Source organism: Dermacentor silvarum, chromosome 3 (genome assembly GCF_013339745.2).
Source record: "Dermacentor silvarum isolate Dsil-2018 chromosome 3, BIME_Dsil_1.4, whole genome shotgun sequence".
Lineage (NCBI taxonomy): Eukaryota > Metazoa > Arthropoda > Arachnida > Ixodida > Ixodidae > Dermacentor > Dermacentor silvarum.
The window spans coordinates 99483338-99507657 of NC_051156.1; the positions used below are offsets into that span (position 1 = coordinate 99483338).

A 24320-nucleotide genomic window follows, 5' to 3' on the forward strand; every position below is an offset into this window, starting at 1 on the left:
GGGTTGAACCTGCGCCCTCGAGCTGAGCAGAACACCACCTAAGCAACCAGGTTAACTCGTCGGGACGCAGTACATTACTTCTTCGGTGTGAAGCAACTAGTCCGCAAGCGTATATTTGCACAAACATTTGTAGAACTTGGTCTTGCAAATGTGCGATTACAATACAGTACCATGCATTGGGTGCCGGTTAAAAAATCACCACCCAAGCACTCCGTACACATGGTTAACCAGCGAAGCTGAAACGTGCGGCCCCGGTGTTTATCACTGGCCTAATCCCGACGGTACATTATAGTCTTTCTCAATTATTGGCTACGTCTTTCCGTTTCTTAATGAAGTTACACACGCGCTGGGTTGCGACGGAAGAAAACGACGTCACTGACGGTACGCCCGCAGTGCGCCGTTGTCGCATTGGCGCTTCCGATTCTTGAAAATTAAAATGCTTCAAAATTAAATCTGTTCGTCACGTAAGACAATGAATGGCTCATGCCCCCGAAAACGCGGCCTCCCCATTACGACGATGGAAGAGAAGTGAAATTCGACGCTGGAATGATGAGCGCCAACGCAGCCAGCTGTGGAAGACGACGACGAACGCGGGAGCAGTGGCACGAGCGTTTTGGCGCGCTGGCGCCGAGGGGCGCCAGCGAGCGAGCTGTGCAAGACGACGACGTCGCTGGAGCCATTGCTGATGATGATAGCGTCTACTTAGAGGCGACGGACGGACGAATCGGCTAGCCATATACAGCTTCGCTGTAAAAAAAATCTCACGTAGACAAATACATTACCGAACCGTCCACCACGGTTTCCCTCAGAACCCACTGTGCAGCGTCGCGACGTCGAAACTGCTCATTGTAATTTTTACGTCAAAAATGCCCCATCAACACGCCCTTCTCTCGTAACAATCACCGGCGAGAGGAGGAAAGCGGCGACAGGTTCCTCGTCCGCCGCACTTCTGCCACTTTCCCCCTCTCCCTTTAAAAAAATTGCCTACACTGAGAGCACTCCTCCCACTTCCGGATTAGTGGTCACGTGACGATTACACCCTTTGAAATGCCTTGAGTGACGTCAACACCGTCACACTTCAATTTCTCGAATCCCACCATGACGTGGCTATTCGGAACATATAAATACCACTGCGTGCACCAGTGATAGGTTATTGCAAGCTACCTCTCCAATCGTGCAGCCATGAAGTCCCCTGTCATTTGTCTCCTGCTCATCGCCGTGCTGCATTGCGTATTCGTGGGCAGCTTGCTCCTACCGCTCGGTAGCATCGCGTCTACGGCGAATGGCATCCTCGGCTTCAAGATCTCCCTGGCCGCTTCTGCGTTGTCCATGCTCACCAAGGGCTTCAAGGGCACCTTTAACCTCAGGGCCGGCACGGACATCGCGGACTCCCCGTCCGACGAGCTGAACGGACGCAGTGGTCTCCTGGTACCCGACATGACAACCACCACTTCCACCACCACCGAGCAGACTGAAGTGCGGGTCCCGATTTCGGTGCTCCAAGACATCTTCAAGTAAGAACCCGAGCCATGCAGGAGCGTCGCCTAAGTCATTATAAAACTAGTTGGCTATTCATATTGAAAAGGCAGTGCTAACGAACGAGACTACAAGAAGGTCAAGCAAAAGACAGCGCCGTGTCCATCTTTTGCCTTAGTTTCTTGTGGCTTTGTCCGTTCACGTTGACTTTCCAAGTTGATGCGGGGTGGGCGTCTTCCCGATCACTGCGTTGTCTGTTTTGTACTTTCACTTGAGTGACGGTGCGTGCCACATGCCATTGCGCGTGGCATGTAAAGTAACTGCGGTGGGTCCGGGCTTTTTCGCCTACTTGAACATACTTCGCCACCCGTCCACTGTGATTGTTTCATTCTTTTTTCCTATGTGCATAAGGTGTCCCCCTCTTAATCTACTTGGTATTAAGTACCTGGACCTCAACTTTCGTCGTATACATAATGCGCCTGACATCACCAGCGTATTGTATACTAATCGTCCTGGGTTAGCCTTCTTCCTAAGGTGCCATTCGCAATTAGTCGCATTATTTTATGCAATATGTTGAACGCACGTTTCAGGCCAACCGTCCAGTCAAGGCGGATGCACGCACCTAACTCTCAGTACGCCGGTGTTTCTGCTTTGCACTCCGCTCTCAATGCAACCGGCAATCGCACCGGCGACTGCTTGCTCAGTAGCGCAACGCCCTAACCGTTAAGGCACCGCGGGTGTTTAGATTCCACGTGTTTTGTTAACGAGCCCCGGTACGAGGACTGTATTTTCTGACGTCAGCAAAATATCCTAATCAGGTCCAAGTCAGCGCGCTCTTGCACTTCTCCAGTCACGCTTACGCCCTGATGTAAGCATTTGAAATTTTTCATAAACGTTGCTCGTGCCTTCTCTACTCACACCTCAAGAAATGTGCCTATTTTAATCTCTGCAAGGCTGTGAACAATGACGTCCGTATTCTTCTCTGAAGATGTGCCTCTTTTCAAGCTTGGTTAAACTTGCATCAAGCGCCCGCCATATTGTCTCGCACACGTACTGAAATTTCGTCCCTTAAATTATGTCATAGTAGTTTACACGTAGACTTGTTTTATATTTAGTTTACGACGTCTCACTTGCACATGTTTAGCTATATTGCCGCAACAATGTCTCATAATTACTGCAATAGTTGCATCGTTTAACTTGTTTCCAAGCGTCTGCCTGTGTGCGTGCGTGTTCAACTTGTATTGCAGGACTCCAAGATGAGCTCGGTGCTCTTCATCGGGTGAACTACCTTTGTGACATTAGGGTCCTTTCCTGGAGCGCACGGTACAAGTCTTCGCGACCTCCGCCGTCGTACGGAAATAAGGTTACTGTTATTATACACTGCATGCCAGCACCAGCAGGCTTTATCCTAATTGCAGGACACCGCCCACCGCAATGCCACGGCCGCTATAGCTGTCTGCTGTTGACCATCGGGTTGCGTGTTTGCTTCAAGGCCGCATTTTTTGAGATGGGGCAAGATGCAGAAAGCGTCGGTGTACTTTCACGGCGGCAACTCTCGTCAGCCACTATGGCGTTTGCGAATTTCAGCATCCCTGAATTCCACTGCACTTTTTTCAACTTGCAGGCTAAACCACGATCAGCGGCACCAGACGGACCTGCTGTTCACGTTCTTGAAGGAGATGGACGACCGCGGTTGCGTGTCCCGCATGGTGTGCGAGAGTGCCACCGACGCCATGCGGCTGGGCCAAGTGGGCAACGCGACCGCGCATTTCTTTGAAACCAACGTGGCCGTGAACACGGGTCCCGCCTCATTTTTCCTGTCTGCTGCGAAGACGGGCCGCTCGAAGGGCCTCGCCGGATGCGCCCAGGCCTTTCCCGAGTGCACCGCCGACCTTCCTCACATCCTCACCGCCGCGGGATTGATGTAGCCGCCTGACTCACGCTAAATAAACGTTTTTATCACTGCGTGCTTGTTTTTGCGTGAAGGCACGCCCTCCTTTCAGGCATAGCCTATATGTGCCTCCTGGCCAGGACGCACCGTTACCAGCGGCTCGCGGATTGGCTGGCTCGCCGCGCTAACCATAAGCGCAGTGCATGAGCACGGCACCTAACATTTATTACACCGAGGTATTAAGACGGGAAGGCACCTAGGTATTAAAGACGGGAAGAGGCGCTGAAGGAAATATCGCCCCTTTCTGTGCGCAATTTTTCTGTCTAATGTTTCCACTCAGGAGTACTTTCGCCAAAGAAAAGACAAATATCCCGATTATTTGCCCGGTTCGAGTGAGGCACTGAGGATGCAGTAAGGCTGGCGCATAACCCTTCCTCCAGTCGCTTCTCAGCCCGGTCTCCTTGTATAGTCGCGTCGTCTTAATCCTAATCAAGAAAAAAAAAAGGCGTGTCAACGCACCTCCTTCGTTCCGATAACAAGCATAAGGTCAGCTACAACTCGGTGTATTCCACCTTTTCCTCCTCTCCGCCTACAAGAATCGCAAATAATGGGCAGAGGGTGTTCCACAACAATCATCGGGAGAAGGCGCCGCTGATTGCATGCACCGTGTCACCACTTCGAAAACGCAAGCGTACGTAATCTACCGCCTAGTCACCATCTGTCGGTGCGGTCTGTTCAGCCACTGCTGATTTGACGATGGTGTAGCTACGGCCACTGATTTTTTTTTTTGATCCAGCGGCCATGGTGTAGCTGACGGACACAACCGTGAAAGGCAACACTTGGGACAATAAACAGGCTGAGCGCCATATCAGCCGTTCTCTCTGGTAGTGCGTCGCAAGATATGGCTGCCAGTCGCAAGCGTAGCACATTCGGGCACGGTTTTAGAAAGCTCTGCCGAATTTTTTTATCGCAGTCGTAAAAATCATTCATGATAAAAGGACGCAATTTTAAAAACATCTTACAGTAAACTTCAATGCGTTATCGGCACTCAAAGATCGCCCTTCGTCCCACCCCGTGGTGCTTCCGCTCCTTCTTCAACGGCGTGTACAGTGGAGGCTACAGCAGAGCGGGGTGGTGCGCGCATCACTGACGATTGAACGTCACAGTGGTTCGCAGCTTAAATTTGGTTGTAAGTATTCACGTAGACGTCAATACTTTCGGTTTAGGCACTTACGACACGCCACCTGCCAGGCTTGCCGAAGCTGCTGGCCTTTATGTGACCGCTGCAGTGCTTTTTACCACTATCGCCGCCTTTGCTGTCAACAGCTCCCCACTCCCGCAAAAGGTGCTGAATGGTAGCCAAGGATTCCCGTTCACATCTTGTGAAGGTTCCATCCAAGGAAGGCTAGCGCTAGGGGAATACAACCGCCTCGAATCGCGAGCCGTTATTAGATCGAACCTGCGTACGATGTAACCGAGGGGCCTTGGTCACTATGCGGCAGCGTTTGTGGGACGCCCCAGCCCATTCACTTCACCGAGATCTTGCTTTTGGGGACTGCTACCAGATATTCCCAAGCCCGCGTAGATCCGTCCTGAAGGACACGCCGGACGCCGCAACGCCATATTTGATCCAATCCTCTTGTTCGCGCATGAAGCGAAGCTAAATGAAAAGGGAGAATACGTCCTAAAGGTGCAAGGCTCCTTTTTTTTTCGTTTGCGTGCATGCTGTCCTCTAACAAGACTGGGAATAAGTTTCAATAAGCATATTTCACCATCACCACCACCGATGTCGCAGTTTCGCTATAGCACTGTTAGCACAGACCACTTAGCTGAGGTATGGACTACCCGCCGGGGTGGCTCAGTCAGCTAAGGCGTTGCGCTGCTGAGCACAAGGTTGCGGGATCGAATCCCGGCCCCGGCGGCCGCATTTCGATGGAGGCGAAATGCAAAAACGCCCGTGTGCTTGCGTTGTAGTGCACGTTAAAGAACCCCAGGTGGTCAAAATTAACCCGGAGCCCTCCACTACGGCGTGCCTATAATCAGAACTGGTTTTGGCACGTAAAACCCAAGAAAGAAGAAGAGGTATGGACCCCCTTTTTGACGCGGAACGCTACCAGGGGGGGGGGGGGGGGGGGGTGAATCTTCCTATACCTCCCATTGGTTCTCCTATAGCAGACGCTCAGTCGACGCTAGCGCCAAGGCGCACTTCAGTTAGGCCCTAGCGAATGGATGACGGTACTATGGTGGCGAAAAACAAAGAAAAGCGGCGCGATTTTTCTTCACCCTCTCCCCTTTCGCTATAGCACTTTTTTTTCTTTCTTTATGATAACCTTGTTCCGCTCTTTTCTCCTTTCCCTCTTGACTTTCCTATTCCTCCTCGCATGCCTCGCCTCACCCTTCCCTCATGCCACGCGCAATGCTCTTTTTTTTTTGTCTTTAGCTGTCGGCGGCGTGCTTTTTTTTTTTTTTTTTTTTTTTTTTTTTTTTTTTGTCGCGGGCGTTATCAGACGCACCGCCGGACCAAAGCGCGTGCTCCGCGCCTGTCCGGCCGCGCCATTCGTGCATTCGTGCTGCGTGCAGTGGATTCTTTTTGCGTTTTCATGCACGCAGTCGCGTTCATTATTATTATCAAGCAAGCATGTGCCCAAATTATATTTCAAAAATAATTACACTTACAACACAACAGTTCTTTGGACTCAGTTTATTGTGTTCGTTTGCGAAAACCAGAATTGGAGAAGACAGTGCAACACACTATAGTATGCAACAAAACGCGGATAGTGTTTCATGTACGCACATGTAAAAAACATTTATTGTAATTTCTCTAATGGCCAATGCGCAGAATAGCTTCTCACGGCCTGCTTCTCGTTCGGTCCATAAAATCCACCTCCATGAAGTGCGCCGAGCATATTCTGCGGTTGTTGACCCTTGTCTCTGGGCAAAACCATGAGGTCCATCCTTCCAGCGTAGGTTAAAAACGTTTGCATCCTGAAGAACAGTGAAGATAATAAATTATAACATTGCAGTTGGAACATACAAAACTGAGCTCGTTTCGCGTCGCGGCAGAGTACTAGTTGTGATATGTCAACCTTAATTCTCAGAAACGCATTTTTAAACGATGGCGACCAATTAGCTAGACATACGTGCAAAGCGCACACTTACACACGTGTTCCTTGCGATACGCACGTGTGCTACTATATTTATCAGGAGCTTCATGTTCGCGGCTTGTTGACACAACGATTTACTGCATCGTTGTGGTGTTTTCAAATCAGCCAACTGTTGCCTCACCACCGGACAGCCATGTACGACTGCGCACAATTACTATCACAAATAAAAACCGGGAAGTAAACAGCACATTTCTCACCTGTTCTCTTTAGGCATGAGGTAGAATTTCACGTTGCATGGCTCACTTTGTCTTGATGTGTTCGTACACCACTGAACCACACACGAACAGCGACAGCTGCGAGACATGGCGGGAAAAAAAGCCGACAAACGTGCCACGGCAGGTTACCACACTGCTAGCACGGAACGCGAAAAACTGACCGTATAATGCCAGAAAAAAATTTTCTGCCGTTTTGGCCCTTATAAGCACGGCCGACGACGAGCGCAGGCCTAAAGTCCCTATATAGGGACTTTACGCAGGCCGCGCCAGCCGCGCCGCCGATAGTTGAAGGCGAGAGAGAAACGACAAAGTTGAGAGAGGGTTGACAAAAAAAAAGGAAAAGCGATTTTGGTTCCGCATCCACCTCATGGATGGCGCTGCAATTCGCGTGGACAAAAAATCAGCGGAGTTTCCGGGGCCTGACGCTACTACTTAAAATCCCTTATAAAAAAAGTACAGCCATCCTTTGATCAAGGCCGCTTCGCTCTCTCCTGTAACTCCGATTGGACAACGATAGCGCGCGCTTTGGCTACTTTATATGTTGTTTTTTTCCACCTCAGAGCCATGTTGACAGTACCTCTGCGCAGCCGCAGTCTCCGGCGGCGGCGGCGGCGCACGCCCGGCCTGAAAGTTTCAACGTGGGCTTTCTAGGGCCGCCACCATCGAATTGCTTTCGCAAGCAAAAATAAAGAAGAAAGCAAACGCTTTAGGAGAGGAGACGACGGAGGAAAGAGTAGATGGCGGTACGTTTACTACATAGGGACTTTACTACTACGAGCACTCATCTGTCCCCTGGTGTTCGGCGCGAACAGTGGGTGCACGTGCAGTAGTCGTGCATGGCCTCCGAGATTGCGTGCACTGGCAAGTTTCGCTTCGGCTGTCCTATTTGCACGGAGAGAGCGTAAGTTCAGTGGCGGGTATGGTGGGGTATGGCCGGCTCTCTTGCTACCGACTGCGCCGCTCGCAACAAAACTTTGCATGCATCGGGGAGGGTTTCAGGCACTCCCAGATGGTTGCTGCGGCTCGGAGGAGGCGATAAAAATGCTTTTGCTCTGCTATATCATTTCTTACTGGTCAGGAAATGACGGCCGACGGTATACGAGAACCAAACTGCGCGCTCGCTGGGGCCTATATATTCTCGAATGCGGTTACTTCCTTCCACACACATACTCCCACTTCGTTCCCGATGGCATATATATATAGAAGTGCAATATATTTGCAAGACGTCATCATGTGCCGAAAACAAATTATGGTTTGCAATGAGCGGTTTGTATGTATGGTCATAGTATTGTGAGCTGGTTTCGAAGCTTTGAACGGGTCGACTGCTTATGTTAGAGCTTTCTTTCATCTGTGCAGTTCGCCTTCGTAATAGAGCGTGAAGTAAGAGATAGCCCAATCCGCCCACCGATAACTGCTTCAATCGCTCGTGCACCTAGATTTAGGTGTGCACGTTCGAGAAACCGAGGTGGGTAAAATATCCTGGAGACCCCCCCCCCCTCCTATGACGTCCCTCATCATTATATCGCGTTATCGGAACGTACATACAATATTGTTTTCTGCCGCAATCGTCACAGTAACGTTTCGCCGTCCTAGTCAGCAGCTGTAATGCGGATGACGTTGTCATTTATTTCTACAAATTCGAACCCTTTTTACTGACTGGAACCAGCATTGCGCATGCGGACATGCATCACCTCACAAGTGAAAGCATTCAAAATTGTTATACGCGAGTGCAGAAAGAAACATTGTATGCTTGTCTGTGTAGCTAGCGTTGACATTGTCAGTAAAATAAATCAACTCTCAGGTTTTAGTATGCCAGTCCTAAGGCAAATATTCAAGCTAAAGTGTTACTGAAATGTGTCAACTCACAAATATTTATTTCAGCTAAGGTGCCGCAAGCTTTAAGAAAGTATTTTTTTCTTACTTTCCGGAATAAAAAATCCCTCTATTGTGTTGCGTGAGGCAAACACAAAGATTGTCATTTAAATTTCCGCACTTCAAAGCGCGAGAACAAAAAGAAAGAATAAAGAACTAGCAGAAAAGAATCAAACGATGCATCTACGACAATCTGCCTATTCACAGACAATAAATGGTGTGTGAACACACATATAATTTGTTTAGAAAAATCAACTAATAAACATACCGTAAGTACGGACTAGAGATATAAGTAAATCAATTATTAGTAGTATCAAAAAGTATAGCCAAATTAAAGGCACAAAAGGAGTAAACGGCTGAAACAGCAAAATGTTCTAGGCAGAGCTGAAAGTTTGCCTAGGAAAATCCTACGATAATCTCCCGCAACACGTGAAATGCGCACGTTGAGATCTCAAACGGTGGGCCTTCTACGGCCGCCTCCTCGGGCGGCAGAGCCCCCTACGCGTTCTGTTTATCGCCACTCCCAGCGGACTTCCAATACTGTCACTTTTAAATAATTTCGCGTCATCTGAGCTCGCGCTTCAAACAACCTGCCAAAACTTGCTAAAGGAAATGCAAATCAAACATGTTATCTTTATGAAACATGATGGAAAAGTACATACCTGTAGTTTGGAGACTCACATAACTTCGGTGCAGTGCTGTCTTGAACAACTGTTCGTTAGTGCTGCAGTGCGCAGTTTCAAACACAAGCAGCACAAAGATAGAATTGCTATCACTTAGCACCACACCGCATCAGCTGACAGAGCAGTTCAAGAAAAGTTTAGTTCAGGGAACGAAGAAACCACCGCGAGCTTCGCCATGAGCACGTTGCTTGTTGGCTATCTACTCCACAAATTACGATGCCACGTGTGCCTGAAGAGTGTTCTTGTATCGATGAATGAGCCACAACACAGCCTAAGCCGAAACAATAGCAAAAGTTGTACAAATCACTAATACAAAACACGACCAAACACCACTACATCGCTTCGACCCTGCTACGCTGGCACAGAGAATGAAGGGATATCGCGAATTTAGTTACACAGAAAACCTTCTTTTAAAAAAACGTACTGATGTTTTCTTACATTCTATTGAAATGCGTACTTAGAAAAATGTATAACAAGGGACGACTCCTTTCCACTTAAATTTGCTGTTAGAGGAAACTAAGCTCAATTTATAAACAGACTGTAGTGAAAACTACCTATATAATAAAGTAACTTCAAAATTTAACTGTAATACATACAGTTAATACATGCTAATAAAAAATGACGGTAAACAAAATAACGTTAATTTACAAAGCCACTCAATTATAAATTTCTTTTAGAAAAGTTACTGTAATTTCTCAACACATTTTCTAGAAAACAATGTTTTTGGAAAAGTAACTAGGCTGTCTTTTGACATAGTATAAACAAGTACTACTACACTGTAAATGTAAATAGGGTCTGGGAGTACTATTGTAGCGCTTACCGACGAAGACACAAGAAGGCACATGAAAGACGCAGACATGGCGCCAAATGTCACTAAAGTCACTAGAAAGCGATTAGAATTTATAAACAACATTAATGGGCACTTTGTAGGGGAAGCTGGCGAGAGTGAGATTCACTGAAGTGCAGTGCATAGCCACTGTCGCACACTCAGTGATCCAAGCTAGTCCAACAGTTGATTTCGAGCCCGATGTTCTACCCTATAGACCACGGACACGGCCTGTGCGTTTGGTCGAGCGGCCGTGCCATGGTCTACCTGCAGTGACTCAAGTTGGCGGGAAAGAGGTTAGAGAGAGAAAAGACTTTATTCGAGGTCAGACTAAGACCTATAGATATTCCTCCGCCAGGATGACCATGGCCAGCTGGTCGGCGAAGGCCGCCGACGCCAACCACACCCGCCAGTGGGGAGGTGGGGGGTTAGGGTAGTGAGGGGATTGTAGGGCTGCGGGGCAAGAGAAAAGGATGTGCTCTACATTTGCGTACGTAGAGGGGCAGTTGGGACATGAGGGGTCTGAGCGGTAACGATAATGGTATAGGCGTGCTGGAGTGATCAAGGTGTTGAGCTGGATGGCCCTGAGGGTGCGTACTTGGGCAGTGGAGAGACGAGGGTGTGGTGGCGGAAGCGTCTGCAATGAATGCCGGAGGTGTTTGTAGTGCTGCTTCAGAGTTTTCTTATAAAAGTGTGCCTCGTCCGCTATGGGCGGGCAAGGCCAGGGGATCGTCGGCGCCCGGCTATTAATCTCGCGGGCAAGATCATGAGCGAGCTTATTGCCGATAATCCCCGCATGACCTGGCACCCACACCACAGTGACCAAAGCAGGGGAGAGAAGGGAGAGAGCGTCAGAAAGGTCGTCATGAAGATTATCGGGAAGTCTGTTGTCGCGAAGAGCCCTGATTGCCGCCATGGAGTCCGAGCAAATGCGATACCGAGGAGAGGGAGGAAGAAGGGTTAGTTCGTGCGTTGCGTGAACGTTCGCGGCCAATTCAAGGGATAGAGAAGAAGTAGGAAGTGAGAAGGGGCCAGCGGTGGAAGTGATGGGAATGCCAAGGGGGGTCGGCATTGTCACACAAGCAGTGGAGCCATGAGTTTGGTAATACGCTGCGTCGACGTAGCATGTGACAGTGTCCGGTGGAAAAGGGTCGTGGAAGTGAGCGCGGGCTTGTCGTCGTCCCTCATGAAGATGTGGGGTCATATTAGAGGGAATAGGGGCACAGCGGAGATTGCTGGGAAGAGGTCGTTGAGGAGTGTACAGAGGAAAGTCAATGGGCCGGATGCCAGCCCGCTGCAGTAGCCAATGACCCTGCGCAGAGCTGGATAGGCGGCCAAGTTGTCGATCCCTATGGAGGCACAAGAGCTCTGCAAGGGGAAGAAATAAGCCTGTTGCGTATAGTTTGGCTGTGGATGCGTGTGTCGGAAGATGTAGGGCAGCTTTATAGAGAGTGTTTAAAGCCGATTGAATGCGATGCATTTGCGTCTGCGTAAGTGTGCAGTATGGCAGGGAATAAAGGATTTTGTTCAAGGCAAAAGCTGTTACAAGTTGATTGGCTCTGCATTCGTCGAGACCGCCGCGCCGCCTGACCACTCGTCGGACTAAGTGAGTTACTTGGTGGCAGGTGGTGATCGTGGACTGTATTGCGCGGCTGAAAGAGTGGTCTTGGAGGGGAAAGCCTAAAACCCGGCAGGATGACGTGCGGGGGATGGGAGTACCGGCGAGAGTGAGATTAAGGAGGGGATTTACAGACCGTTGGTACTTTGTAGCGGAAAGGAGCAGCAGCTCAGATTTCTCTGGAGCTGCTTGCATACCAGAGCGGGAAAGGAACTCGGAAATGAGGTTGAGGCCGGATTGTAATGTGAATTCCACCTCCCCCGGTGAGCCGTGAGTACACCAAAGGGTTATATCATCAGCATAGAGAATTGACTGTAGGTGCGGAATCTCCGACAAGGATTTTGCGAGAGGGGCTAGCCCGAGATTAAAGAGGGTTGGAGAGAGCACAGCACCTTGAGGTGTTCCGCGGGTGAGCGCAATGGGCGGGGACAACGTGGTCCCGAGTCGGAACTGAGCTTGTCGAGAGCGGAGAAAAGAAGAAACGTAACAGTAGAGTCGGGATCCACAGCCGATGTCTTCGAGGGGGGAGAGGATAGCGTCATGAAGTAAGGTATCGAAGGCCTTGCGCACGTCCACAGTGACAAGTGCGTGAACTTGACACCTCGAAGGTTGAAAGAAAGTTTCCTGGAGAAGGAGAAAGAGGTCTTGAGTAGACATGTGGGGGCGGAAACCAATCTGATTGTGCGGAAGGAAGTGAGTATCGTCGAGAAGATCCGTAAGACGTGCGAGTACCATGCGTTCCATGGTTTTCCCGACACAGGAAGTAAGTGAAATGGGTCGCAGGTTGGAGAGTGTGGCGGGCTTGCCGGGCTTTGGTATTAGAGTAATGATGGAAGAGGTCCATTCATCGGGAAGAGTGCCGTTGGCCCAGTGTTCATTTATTTTGTTTAAAAGAAATTCTTTATCCGAATCAGGCATGTTCTTCAACAGAGAGTAAGTGATGTGGTCCGCACCCGGAGTGGTACCAGTTTTGTTTTGAGCCAAAGCTCGTTCTAGGTCCGACAGAGTGAAGGGGCTGTCCAAACCGCTATTGGAAGGCCCTGTGTACTCAGGGTACAGGGAAGGAAGTGGAGGAGGGATGTATATATCCGTGACCTGTTGAAGGAGGGAAGTAGCACCATGCTCGGAGAGATGCTTTTGGATTGTGGGGAGAGGAGCAGGTTGAGGGCCAAGGAGGGACCGGAGGATCAACCAGGCTGATTTAGTGTGGAGGGAAGAGTTGATAGAATCGCATATGCGATTCCAATTTGTTGTCTCAAGGATGGAGCAGTGAGTTAGTATGTCAGTGTTGAGTATGTCTAATGTATGTCTAAGCTGGATGTTGTTAGGTTGGGTGCGGATGCGACTAAGGAGGCGTTTACGGCGTCTCCAGAGACGCATGAGGTGTGGGTCAGCGTGGTCCGACGGGGGGTTAGCTTCTGTAGTGGTGGTGGTCTGCGACCGCGTTCGCCGTAGCGAGTCCACCCACACATCATAGTTGGGAGTTGACTCCTGGACTCGCAGGCGACGAAAGAGGTGCCAGTTGGTCTGGGTGATGCGTTTTTTGGGTTTGTGAGTGAGTGTCAGTTTAATTTCAATTATGTGATGGTCGGATAGGAGGGTGTCCGGAAGGACTTGCCAAGTCTCTGGAGGATTGTGGCCATGGTGAAAGGTGAGGTCAGGCGTTGTATGACGTTGTTTTGCGTTTCCGTCTCGTGTGGGTGTGTCTGGTGTATTGATGAGTGTATATGAGTGCTGCATAGTGTGTGCGTGAAGAAGGCGGCCAGGGCGCAGAGTGTTTGGGTAACCCCAGATGGTATTTGGGGCATTGAAGTCTCCGCCAAGAATAATGTCACAGTGTTTTGGAAAGGATCGAAGAAAATGAAAGAGAGGAGAGAGAATTGTGGTAGAATTTGGGGGATTATAGACGTTCACAAGTGTGAGAGGTGGGTTCGAGGGGGTCTGGGTAATACGAAATGGCTGTTACATATGGAAGTAACGTGGATGGAACATCTTCCACTTCATAAGCGATATCCCGGCGAATATAAATGGAAGACAGCGGCGCGGCGGGGTCGGCGTGCAAAGCTCGGTAGCCTGGGATGTTTTTGGTATGCCTTGTTTCTTGTAGTAGGATAAAGTGAGGTAGTGTGGTTTGCGTAAGGAGCCATTGCTGTAAGGGGGTGCGGTTTGTGGAGAGGCTACGGCAGTTCCACTGAATTATTGTGATCGCCATGATGCTTGTTATTGGAAGGGTTAGGTGGAGCGAGAAGGGTGGCGGGCTTAATTTTGGGGGCTAGGCCTACTGACGCAGCGGGTATGGGGTGGGTGCGCTTGAAGGGGTGGTTCTTGTCTTCCATAGGGCCTGGGGCGTCATTAAATGCTTTGTTTATGGTGGAGTTCAGATTGTCAAGGGACTGTGTGAGGTTTGAAATGAGCGTCTCGAGGTTGGAAGTACGTTGGTCTTGTGCCTCGATACGTTTTTGTTGCATCTCAACGAGGGATGTCAGTGCGGTTACGCGAGAGGTAAGCTCCGTCAGCCCCAGCTCCAGCTGTTCAACGCGGCAGGGAGAGGGGGAGGTTGTGGGTGCGGGAGTCGTCGGCGACCTTACCTGGTGTACAGGTTTCTGCAGGGGTGAATCTTGCTTCACCGGAGCAGGCGTGTGGTATTCCGCAGGCTTCGGTTGTGCACTCGGTGCTGGTTGAATCACAGGGGTTGGTGACACCTGGGTCAGACGCGGGTGCTGGCCCCCCCACTGGGCATGTGTAGGCAGTAGGCTTGACGAGGCGCGCACCTTGGGTATAGATGAGGGACTGGAGGGTTTTACTGGGGGTTGTGACGTGTTCAGACTCTTCCACTGCTGTCTGTGTAGGAGGCGCTGCTTCTTGGCCGCGTTGGCGCAGGCTTCATCCCGTTGCATCCGAACTGGGCATATTTCTGCAAAGGGAGTGTGATGGCCTTGACAATGAAGACACCATGGTGAGCAGGAATGTGGTTCATCAGGCTGGCTGATGGGTGTGGAACAAGTGGGGCACAGGCGCTGGTTTCCGGGGCAGGCACACGTGCGATGTTCATATTGCAGGCAGATAGTGCAATGATGGGCCCGGGGCTTATGGGGACGGCAGCGGAATTCGAGTCGTTGGTAGTACACGGAAAATGGAACGTGCATGCCGGCGAAAGTGATCAGGGCGGAGTTCGTATTTCCCATGCGGCGGGCCAGTAGGATGTCGGCTTGATAGCTGTCTAAATCACGCAGAAGTTCTTCTTGGGTAGCGTCAGGGGCAATTCCGTGGATAACCCCGCGGCACGAGTTGGTTGGAGCTGCGAGGTATGGAGCTACGGCATACATGCGGCCAGCGAGCACGATGCTCTCAACGCTGAGAAGGCGGCTGGCGAGTTCGATGTGGTGGGTCTTGAGTATGGCGAGGCGGTTGCGATTGCGTAGATGGACTGAAACGTCGGCACAAGTATGCGCCGGGAGCTTTGCTGCTCGTATGAAAGCTGGGAGAATGTCCAGCAGCTGGGCGGAGGTGGCGGAAGGTAACGCTGGCAGGTGGACACAAACCGCATGGAGGTCAAAACTTGGGCGGGCAGCAAGTCGAGGCTTTCGGACATTTCCGGGCGTTGTCCATTCTCCTTCAGGCTCATCCAACTCGATAGGGGTTGGAGTGGAAGTGGGATCTGACGTCGGCGTCTCGTCAGCCATGCCGGCACGCAGCAGTGGTAGCGAAAAAGGTTAGGCGCGGACAAGCATACAGCATACGGTGTGCAGTTTCCTAAAAATGCTAATCGCATACAAAAATAACAATACTGTTACCGTCTAGCCACATTATACTAAGCAATGGGTGTACTTTATCGGCAGCTACGTAATCGTTACCATACCCATGAAACATAATCGTTACCATATTTTAAAAAAATGCGATTAGAACACTCGTGTAAAAGAACGTTTCAAAACGCTGTAGTTGGAAGAGCGGTCGCAAGTTGTCGCTGTTATAGTGGTGTTACTGCCGAGACAACTCCGGTAAACCGACATTGCTTATGTGTAACGCGTTTACAGACAAGCTAAAGCTTTTAGCTTTAGCTTTTAAGCCTCACGGAACAGCAGCTGATCGGAGACATAGGCGGCAGGCTGATGATGGTGATGATGATGATTTATTGGCAACATCTTTGACATGGGGCGGGGGCAAATCGTCACCTAGCCCGCTCGAGTTACTCAGGTATGCTAACAATGATTTTGCTTATGTAGTATACATCTCTTTAATCTTCGCTATCTACCTTGTGCCGCTGCCTATGCCTGCAATAGATGCGATCGTACCAGTCTCTGCCCTGCTTTTTTTTTACACCAATACTCTAAGCGTCTCTTGCTTATCTCGACCACTGACCGGTTCATACTTCCGCCTGCTTTAAATCCAAGTGCTTTGGAAGTTCTACGTTACAGGTTAATTCCTTCGCATTCAATTACGATGTGTTGGGCGGTACCCGGGTTTTTTTGGTGCAGCATACACATGGCATCATCTAATTTCGAATATTTCCTCGGGTATGTTTTGTCTTTAGGCGACCAGCCCGAGCCTCAATTAGCAAGGCGCTGCCCTTCATGTTGTCGTACAAGTTCTCCCTTCTAACTTCTTTTATTGCGATAGCAATTATATGGACACTCAAAAGCAGATTTCTGCCGTCGCCGTCGCCGTCGCCGTGAGGTTCCGTATGACGTCATTTGGAGATGAAATCGTCGCCGCGCGCCGAACGCTGTATGTGCGAGTGAAAGGGCGCGAGGTGCGCGTCTTTCACGGGGAGTGAACGCGCGGCGGAGAACAAACGCGCGTTCTGCGCCGTGCTCGCTTAAGGGCTGCAGAAGTAGGCGTCTCTTTTCTCCTTTACAATCACCATATATGTAGAGCAAACGCGCCTTCTTCCGACGCGCGAGAGGCCGTGGGGGAGGGGGAGGGAAGGGAGGCGACGTTTAGCTGCGGCACCAAGTGCCTATTTATATCAGAGGCTCCAGCAACAGTCACCAACGCCGCACGCATTTTGAGCTAACGCGGGCAAAACGCCGATGGCGTCGACAACAGTTCTGCGTGGTGTTGCTACCAAAGCCGCTCACCTTACTTCGTATGACATTGCTGTGTTGCTATCGCATTCATTGCTTCGCCCTTAGGGCGAAACTGTGACATTTTTTCTCATTATTGTAAATCTCCATGTTCTTTTTCGCTTCCATTCTTTGAATCCAGGTCGCTGTCTCTGCTTATCTCCCTTTCTTTCTGATTACTCCTGGTGGTCTATCTGCACTCTCAATTGCCCTGTATTTGCCGGCCAACTTTCTTCACCTCTTCTTCCATTCTGCGTCCACGCAATTTAGCTATACATACTTGTGCACTTTAGCCGCCCATTAATTTTTCTTATGTTCCTGAGTCCTTTTTCTAAACTAATTTTACTCTGCGCTTCTCTGACTTCAAACGAGGCCCAACCCATGTACTCTTGCACTGCCTCATTGTTGGTTTTGCCGTGGGCTCCCAAAGCCAACCGGCCGACTGATATGTGGTGAACGTCCAGGCCGACAATATATCCGGTTTTAGGCACAGAATGGCATTTGCGAGCGTCAGCGCTGGCACCATGACTCCTTAAGAGACTGCACGCACCACCTCATACGCCCCAAAGTCTTCTATGATTCAGTATTGCTGCATTCCGCTTCCCTTTTATTTTCAGATTTTCTTAATGGGGGCTTGAGTAAGCACCTCAGTCTAATTAATTTATTTATTTAGAGTACATCACAGGGTTTCTGAAGAAGCATTGAATGAGGGGGGCACAGAGCAATAAACAGAGTAATGTAAGCAAACAATTAAACAAAGCACAGGAGTGTCATCAATGTGTTATACAGACCTATTGAGTATGCAATCCAAGAAAAGTGGAATGATTATACAATATTAAAATATCTGCTTAATTGTTCACGAAAATGGTTACGGTCAGTGATCGCAACGATGGCTTCGGGAAGATCATTTCAAAGTGCAATGACGCGTGGTAGTGCTTGAGTCCTTCCGAAAATGCGTTTAATGCTCAGGTTATTATGTAGACGTCGCGACGTGCGCGTGGGAGCGTGAATTGGTTGCGACGGGACGGTAGGTTATGAACGTATTTATGCAGTAGACGTAAAAGTGAGACGGAGCGACGGGTATCCAACGGCTGGAGGTCACGTTCTTGTTTAATTTTACGAACACTGAACTGGCGGTCGTAGTTAGATTATATAAATCGGGTGGCCCTATTTTGGATCGATTCTATCTTGTTAACGAGGTACTTCTGATGAGGAGACCAGACTGCTGAGGTGAATTCTAGTTGTGGACGAACGAAGGTTACATAGGCTAATTTACGTAGGTCAGAGTTAAATGACGCAAGTTACGACGCAAATAGCCGAGTGTTTTAGGTGCCTTAGCACAAATGTCTGTTATGTTCTCCTTCCAAGAGAGGGAAGGAGTTGGACTTATTTGTAAGTAAGTGTATGAAGAAGCATTAGGTAACATTGTATTGTTTATAGAATAAGGGAAGCTGGATGCAGAGTGCTTACGACGGAACGAAATGCAAACTTATCGTATACATTATAAATAATACAAGTTGTGCATATACAGAAGGAGGTCCCAATGTTTTAATCACCGTTGGCGGGACCTCCTGTGCAAGTAAAACGAGCAAAGCTACGAAGTAAAAAAGCAAAGCAAGTGAGAGAGCATATATATTACAACAGAAAAAGACCTATATAAGTGCATCAATAACGTTCACTGGTAGATGGGATTATTTAGAGTTTTAAAACAGAAATTGTTTCAGGTTTTTTCCTAAACATTTCCAAGCAAGCTACAGATTTCACATGAGTGGGTAAACTATTCCAAAATCTTACTGAAAAATAAGTAAAGTGGATCTACCATAATAAGTACGGATACTAGGCAAGAGCTTGTTACGATGGGCAGCGAAGTGTGTAGAATTGGGATTAGAGAGCACATGTTGTGGGAAAATGTCTAAAGTGAGGGCATGGTTATAAATTTTCAAGGATATAATGCTTATATTATAAAAATAAAGGCTAGACAAAAGCAGAATATTAAGATCAACAAAATGCGAAAGGAAGGTGAAAACCGTGGAGCGAATGTAATTAGGCGAACTGCTTGTTTCTGGAGTTTAATCAATGGAGAAAGGTGAACGAAGTATGTATGACCCCATGATGAGATGCAGTAGTTTATACGGCTGTGCATAAAGGCGCAATATAGTGTTGTGAGGACATGGAGGCGGAGTTAGAATCGGGTTTTAAGGAGGGCACGCATGCCAAAAGATATTCTAATGCAGACTGACGAAATGTGTTTCTGAAACCGAAGATGAGTGTCAACAATGACTCCGAGAAAAGTAATATGATCAGATGAAGTAAGAGCCTGGTTGTTAATGAAAAGACGAGACATATATCTCCTGTTTGGTGCCGAGGTATTTCTATTGCTTAAGGATGGGTATGACTTGCTGTTGAATCGACACGACCTAGTCACTCGTCTCGCCATCAAAGATCATAATTCCCTATTCATCTATGCTAAATTGAAGACATATGTCATTGCGTTGCCACGCATATTGCCAAGTGTCAGTAAATATGTTGCATTGTCTACTAGTAGCACTATGTCGTCCGCATAGATCACTGCGGGGGCCTTCAATTCCATCATTTGTTCATTAAGCGTGTATGATAACTGAAATCCTAATTGACTATTTTCTAGTTATTGTAAGCACTATTAACGTACTTCGTCTTTTTTCATTTGTACATAGCCATCATCACCTTCCCTGCTCTTCTACTTCTTCGCCCCCCCCCCTCCCTCCCCGCCGCAGCAGAAAGGTCTACGTAGTTTCCTCGGCTTGGCGTCATATTTTCGTCGATTTATACGCAACTTTGCTGCCATAGCAGTTCCTCTACACAAGCTACTGGTTACCGGTGCCTCTTTCACATGGACTAACGAATGCGAGTCGGCTTTTCAAGCTCTTAGGCAACATCTTACTTCCGGACCAGTGCTTCGCCACTTCGATGATCGAGCCCCCACCATACTCCATACTGACGCAAGCGCACAAGGTATTGGCGCAGTACTTCTGCAACGTAATGCAGCCTCTAAAGAGCAAGTCATCGCATATGTCAGCCGAACACTTTCTCCAGCTGAGCGGAACTACACCATTACATAGCAAGAGTGCCTGGCTATCGTTTGGTCGATTCAGAAATTTCGCCCATACCTTTACGGCCGCCACTTCACCATCGTGACCGACCATCATGATCTGTGTTGGCTGTCATCAATAAAAAAGATGTCAGGATGCTTAGGACGCTCGATACTCCGCTTGCAGGAATATAACTTTACAATAACGTACAAGTCCGGAAAAAGTCATCATGATGCAGACGCATTGTCTCGCTGCCCACTCTCGCTCTCTACCGGTAACGCGCCGTCGTCTTCCCCACCACGTCGTTCCGATGCTACGCCTGCCTCACACCAGCTCTCGATAACGCCCCTGGACCTAGTTACACTTTCATCACGCTCTGGTTTCGTCTTGCTTCACCGGGCCGACTCCTACTGTCGAACTCTCATGGATCGCCTTAGTCGGTTCGCCGAACCACCCAACAGCCGCTTGTGACGCCAACTTCGACAATTCCGCCGACCCGCCGTGGTGGCTCAGTCAGCTAAGGCGTTGCGCTGCTGAGCACGAGATCGCGGGATCGAATCCCGGCCGCGGCGGCCGCATTTCGATGGAGGCGAAATGCAAAAATGCACGCCGGTGTGCTTGCGTTGTAGTGCGCGTTAAAGAACCCCAGGTGGTCAAAATTAATTCGGAGATCTCCACTACGGCGTGCCTCATAATCAGAACTGGTTTTGGCACGTAAAACCTCAGAATGAATCAATCAATCAACAATTCCGCCTTCAAAGTTGCGTGCTACACCACTACGTTTATCACCCAACAGGTCACCCGTGGGTCCGAGTTCTACCTCGCTGCCTTCGCCTGCACGTATTAGAGGCACTTCACGACGACGCATCGGATGTCCACTTAGGCTTCCACAAGACTTACGACCGCATCAAGACCCGCTGCTTCTGGCCTGGCCTATCCACAACGGTGGCCAAATACATTGCCTCCTGTGCGTCATGTCAGCACCGAAAACGCTCGACATCCCCTCCTGCCGGTTTACTACAGCCTCTCCCTTGCCGGGACGCACCTTTTGAATTTCTCGGCATTGATTTATATGGTCCCTTGCCTTTGACACCCTCCGGTCACCGTTGGATTGTCACTTCGGTTGGCCATTTAACCAGATATGCCGAGACTGCCCCTCCGCGATCCGGTACCGCGTCTGAGGTCGCTGACTTTTTCTTGCGCTCCATCGTCTTGCGCCACGGGGCCCCTCGCGTTCTTCTGAGTGACCGTGGCAAGGCGTTTATTTTCCAAGTTCGCGAGGAAGTTCTTCGGGCCGCTGATACCGTGCACAAATCTACTTCTACCTATCATCCGCAAACCAATGGCCTCACTGAGCGGTTCCACCGTATGCTGTCTGACATGATTTCCATGTACATCCGTCCTGACCACACTGACTGGGATAAAATTCTTCCTTTTGTGACATTCGCATATAATGCTGCTATTCAACGGACTACCGGTTACAGCCCTTTCTTCCTTGTATATGGAAGATCTCCTTCCACCATATTCGACAGAGAATTCTTTTTAGCACCATCTTCGCCTAACGCGTCCCTTCCAGAAGAGTTTGCTGCCCGAGTTGCACATTGCCGTCAAATGGCCCGGCAAAGCATGGAAGCTACCCAAGCTGAGCGCAAACGTCGCTGCGACAACAAACGCCATGATCTCCGTTTTCACCCTGGAGATCAAGTCCTGCTTTGGACTCCAGCCTGAACTCCAGGCCTCTGTGAGAAGTTCCTTCAACGCTACATTGGCCCATACACCGTTGTGCAGCAAACATCTGCAGTGAACTATCTCGTGCGCCCAGTACACTCCGTCACTGACCGGCGCCGCCGGAATGCCGAAATTGTTCACGTCTCGCGGATCAAGCCCTTCACACCCTGTTCAGATTATCTCTAGTCTGGGGCCAGGCTGGCCGCTTCCATGACGTGGGGAAGTTAGGGTAAGCACTATTAACGTACTTCGTCGTTTTCATTTGTACATAGCCATCATCACCTTCCCTGTTCTTGTACTTCTTCGCGCATGAGCTGGGGCGTTTCCTTTTTGGAATAAAAAGCGCTTGACAGCTTGGTCGGTCTCGGTCTTATATATCTATAAAGCGTGAACAACAATCGAAACAGAGGGCATCGTTGCTTCAGTCCTTGGTGGATTAACACCACTCCATTACAATTTCGGCTTTCCCATACAAGTTTTTATCAGTTGTCTCTATATATCTCCCTCTGCATCTGCACAAAATCGTCATCTATGCCTTTGTGTTTAACAATATCCCATAACAATTCCCTGTCTACGTTGTCATAGGCTCCTTTAATATATAGACATGCTGTCGATAAAGGTCTATTCTGAGCTACTGAAATCTCTATGCACTGAGCGTCTATTATCCTCTAAGCGTCTGCCTGGCCTGAATCCATTCTGTAGTTCCCACAATACATCGTTTTTCTCCACCCACTTCGACAGTTCTAATTTTATGGCTTGCATTGTCATTCTGTGTATCACCGACGTTACTGTAACTGGCCTGTACGAGCTGGTCTTATCCCTATCTCGTTTGCTTTGTAGATGAGGTTCATCTTGCTTTCACGCCATCCAACTGGAATTTTCTTCGTTTTAATCAGAATAGCCTTGCTCTCTGGATTGAGGTTTCTGATTAGCTGTAGTATGATCTCATAGGGTCCTGCGGCGGTGTTATTAGGGCCATTTTCTTCTGCTTTTTTCAAGTAAACGTTTTCTTTTATGGTACATTTTGATCTCTGAGGCTTCTGCTGTTGATGCTAGATTTGTTTTGGTCTGAACTATGCTTTCTATGTCTTCTATTAACTATGTTTTCAGGATAACCGCGCTTATAACGACATACTGTGACGCTTTGTCCAACTGTAACACGCTAGTATACATTGATGAGTTACATGGCTATCCTCGTCGAAGGAACAGAAAAGGAGGACTTCACGTTAACTATTACGTCGATGACGACTCTTTCTACCATCACTTTAGCGCGGCATCGTTGGTCTGTGCAATAAAATCCATTTCTAAGATCAGCGTCACTCCCGTTATAACCAGTGCTGCAAGATGGCGCCACAAAAGCAGCTGCTGGTCATAAAGTTACTATACTGACCCCAGTGGATAAGCTGGGTGAAAAAAAAAAGTGTCAACCGCGAAGACGGCGCCATGATGGAATTGATAAGCAATGTTAACAGGAATAGTGTAGGGGAAGATGGCGTGGATGAGATTCGCTGAAGTGCAGCGGATACCCAGTGTCATACAGTCAGTGACCCAATTTGGTCCAACAGTTGGTTTCGAGCCTGATGCTCTAACCAATAGACCACGGACACAGCCTGTGCGTTTCGTCGAGCGCTCGGGAACAAACCTCTCATTTTTGTAACGCAAAAAATAATCATTAGTATTTGTGAAGCAGGTCACCCACCAAGGTCAAAATGAAAATAAAATGACGTTTCGGGATCCGTGCGGATCCCTTGTTCACAATGGAATGGCGGCTGAGCAAAAGGTTCTTAAGTAGGGTTGAGCGCATGACGCAAAGTCCGGGAGTACACGTGATTTAAAGTACCAGATGATCTGTTAATAGTATAGCTTGTCGTTTGAATCATTAGCGATTCAAGATTTAGCCTTGTTGTCACGTTCTTCTCTGTGGCCACGATGCGCGCGTTGTCCCAGTTTATCTCGTGGCCCGTCTTCTCGGCGTGCTCTGCGAGGGCATTTGCCACTGTGTGGCCTTTGGCGACATCATTCTTGTGCTGCCTGAGGCGTCTGCAGAAATTTCCGCTTTCACCGATATACACAGATTCACAATCGGCACACGGCATCTTGTAAACCACGCCAGGGAAGCGTTCCCGAGGGAGAGGATCCTTCACGTTAATCAAGTCACCTTTGAGTTTGCTCGCTGGCACATGCGCGATCTGTACGCCGTGTTTCCGAAAGGCACGCGCTAGAGCTTCGCTCACCCTTCGAATGTACGGGACAGCGGCGCGCTTTTTTCTTGATGCTTCAGCATGCATGGCTTGCGTTTCTGTAGGCTTATTTTACGATGACCACGATGATTTTCATTTTGACCTTGGTCAGTGACCTGCTTCACAAATACCAATGCTTTTACCTGACCAGACGGTCGAACTCTTGACTATAATATAATCAATATATGATGCAAAAACAAGCATTTACACATAATACATTCTTGTGAAAAAAAAAATTCACAGCATATCCACGGGGTGAATGATGATGAGTGGGCGAAGCTCCGGAGGGAATCATCGGATCTCCCGCTTAAGGGGACGCTAGCACAAACGCGTTAGAAACGTGCAGTACTCTCTAGTAAGGGGGAGCGGCCACAGCGTCTTACGCAGCCATTTACACATGCCGGAACGTGCACCGCGTTTGCCGACGCCATCACATGACTGCCGAGAGAGCATACCCCCCGTATTCATAAACGCTC

The 24320-nt window shown here is 49.0% G+C and overlaps 1 protein-coding gene across 1 annotated transcript; it reads left to right on the plus strand.

The window, feature by feature from the left end:
* Positions 1 to 1131: 1131 nt before the first annotated feature.
* On the plus strand, positions 1132 to 3441 carry LOC119444601 (uncharacterized). The gene is made up of 2 exons (XM_037708971.2): positions 1132 to 1514; positions 3101 to 3441. Exons 1-2 carry the CDS (start codon positions 1183 to 1185, stop codon positions 3402 to 3404), a joined length of 636 nt encoding a protein of 211 aa, XP_037564899.1. The 5' UTR covers positions 1132 to 1182; the 3' UTR covers positions 3405 to 3441.
* The last annotated feature ends 20879 nt before the right edge of the window (positions 3442 to 24320 follow it).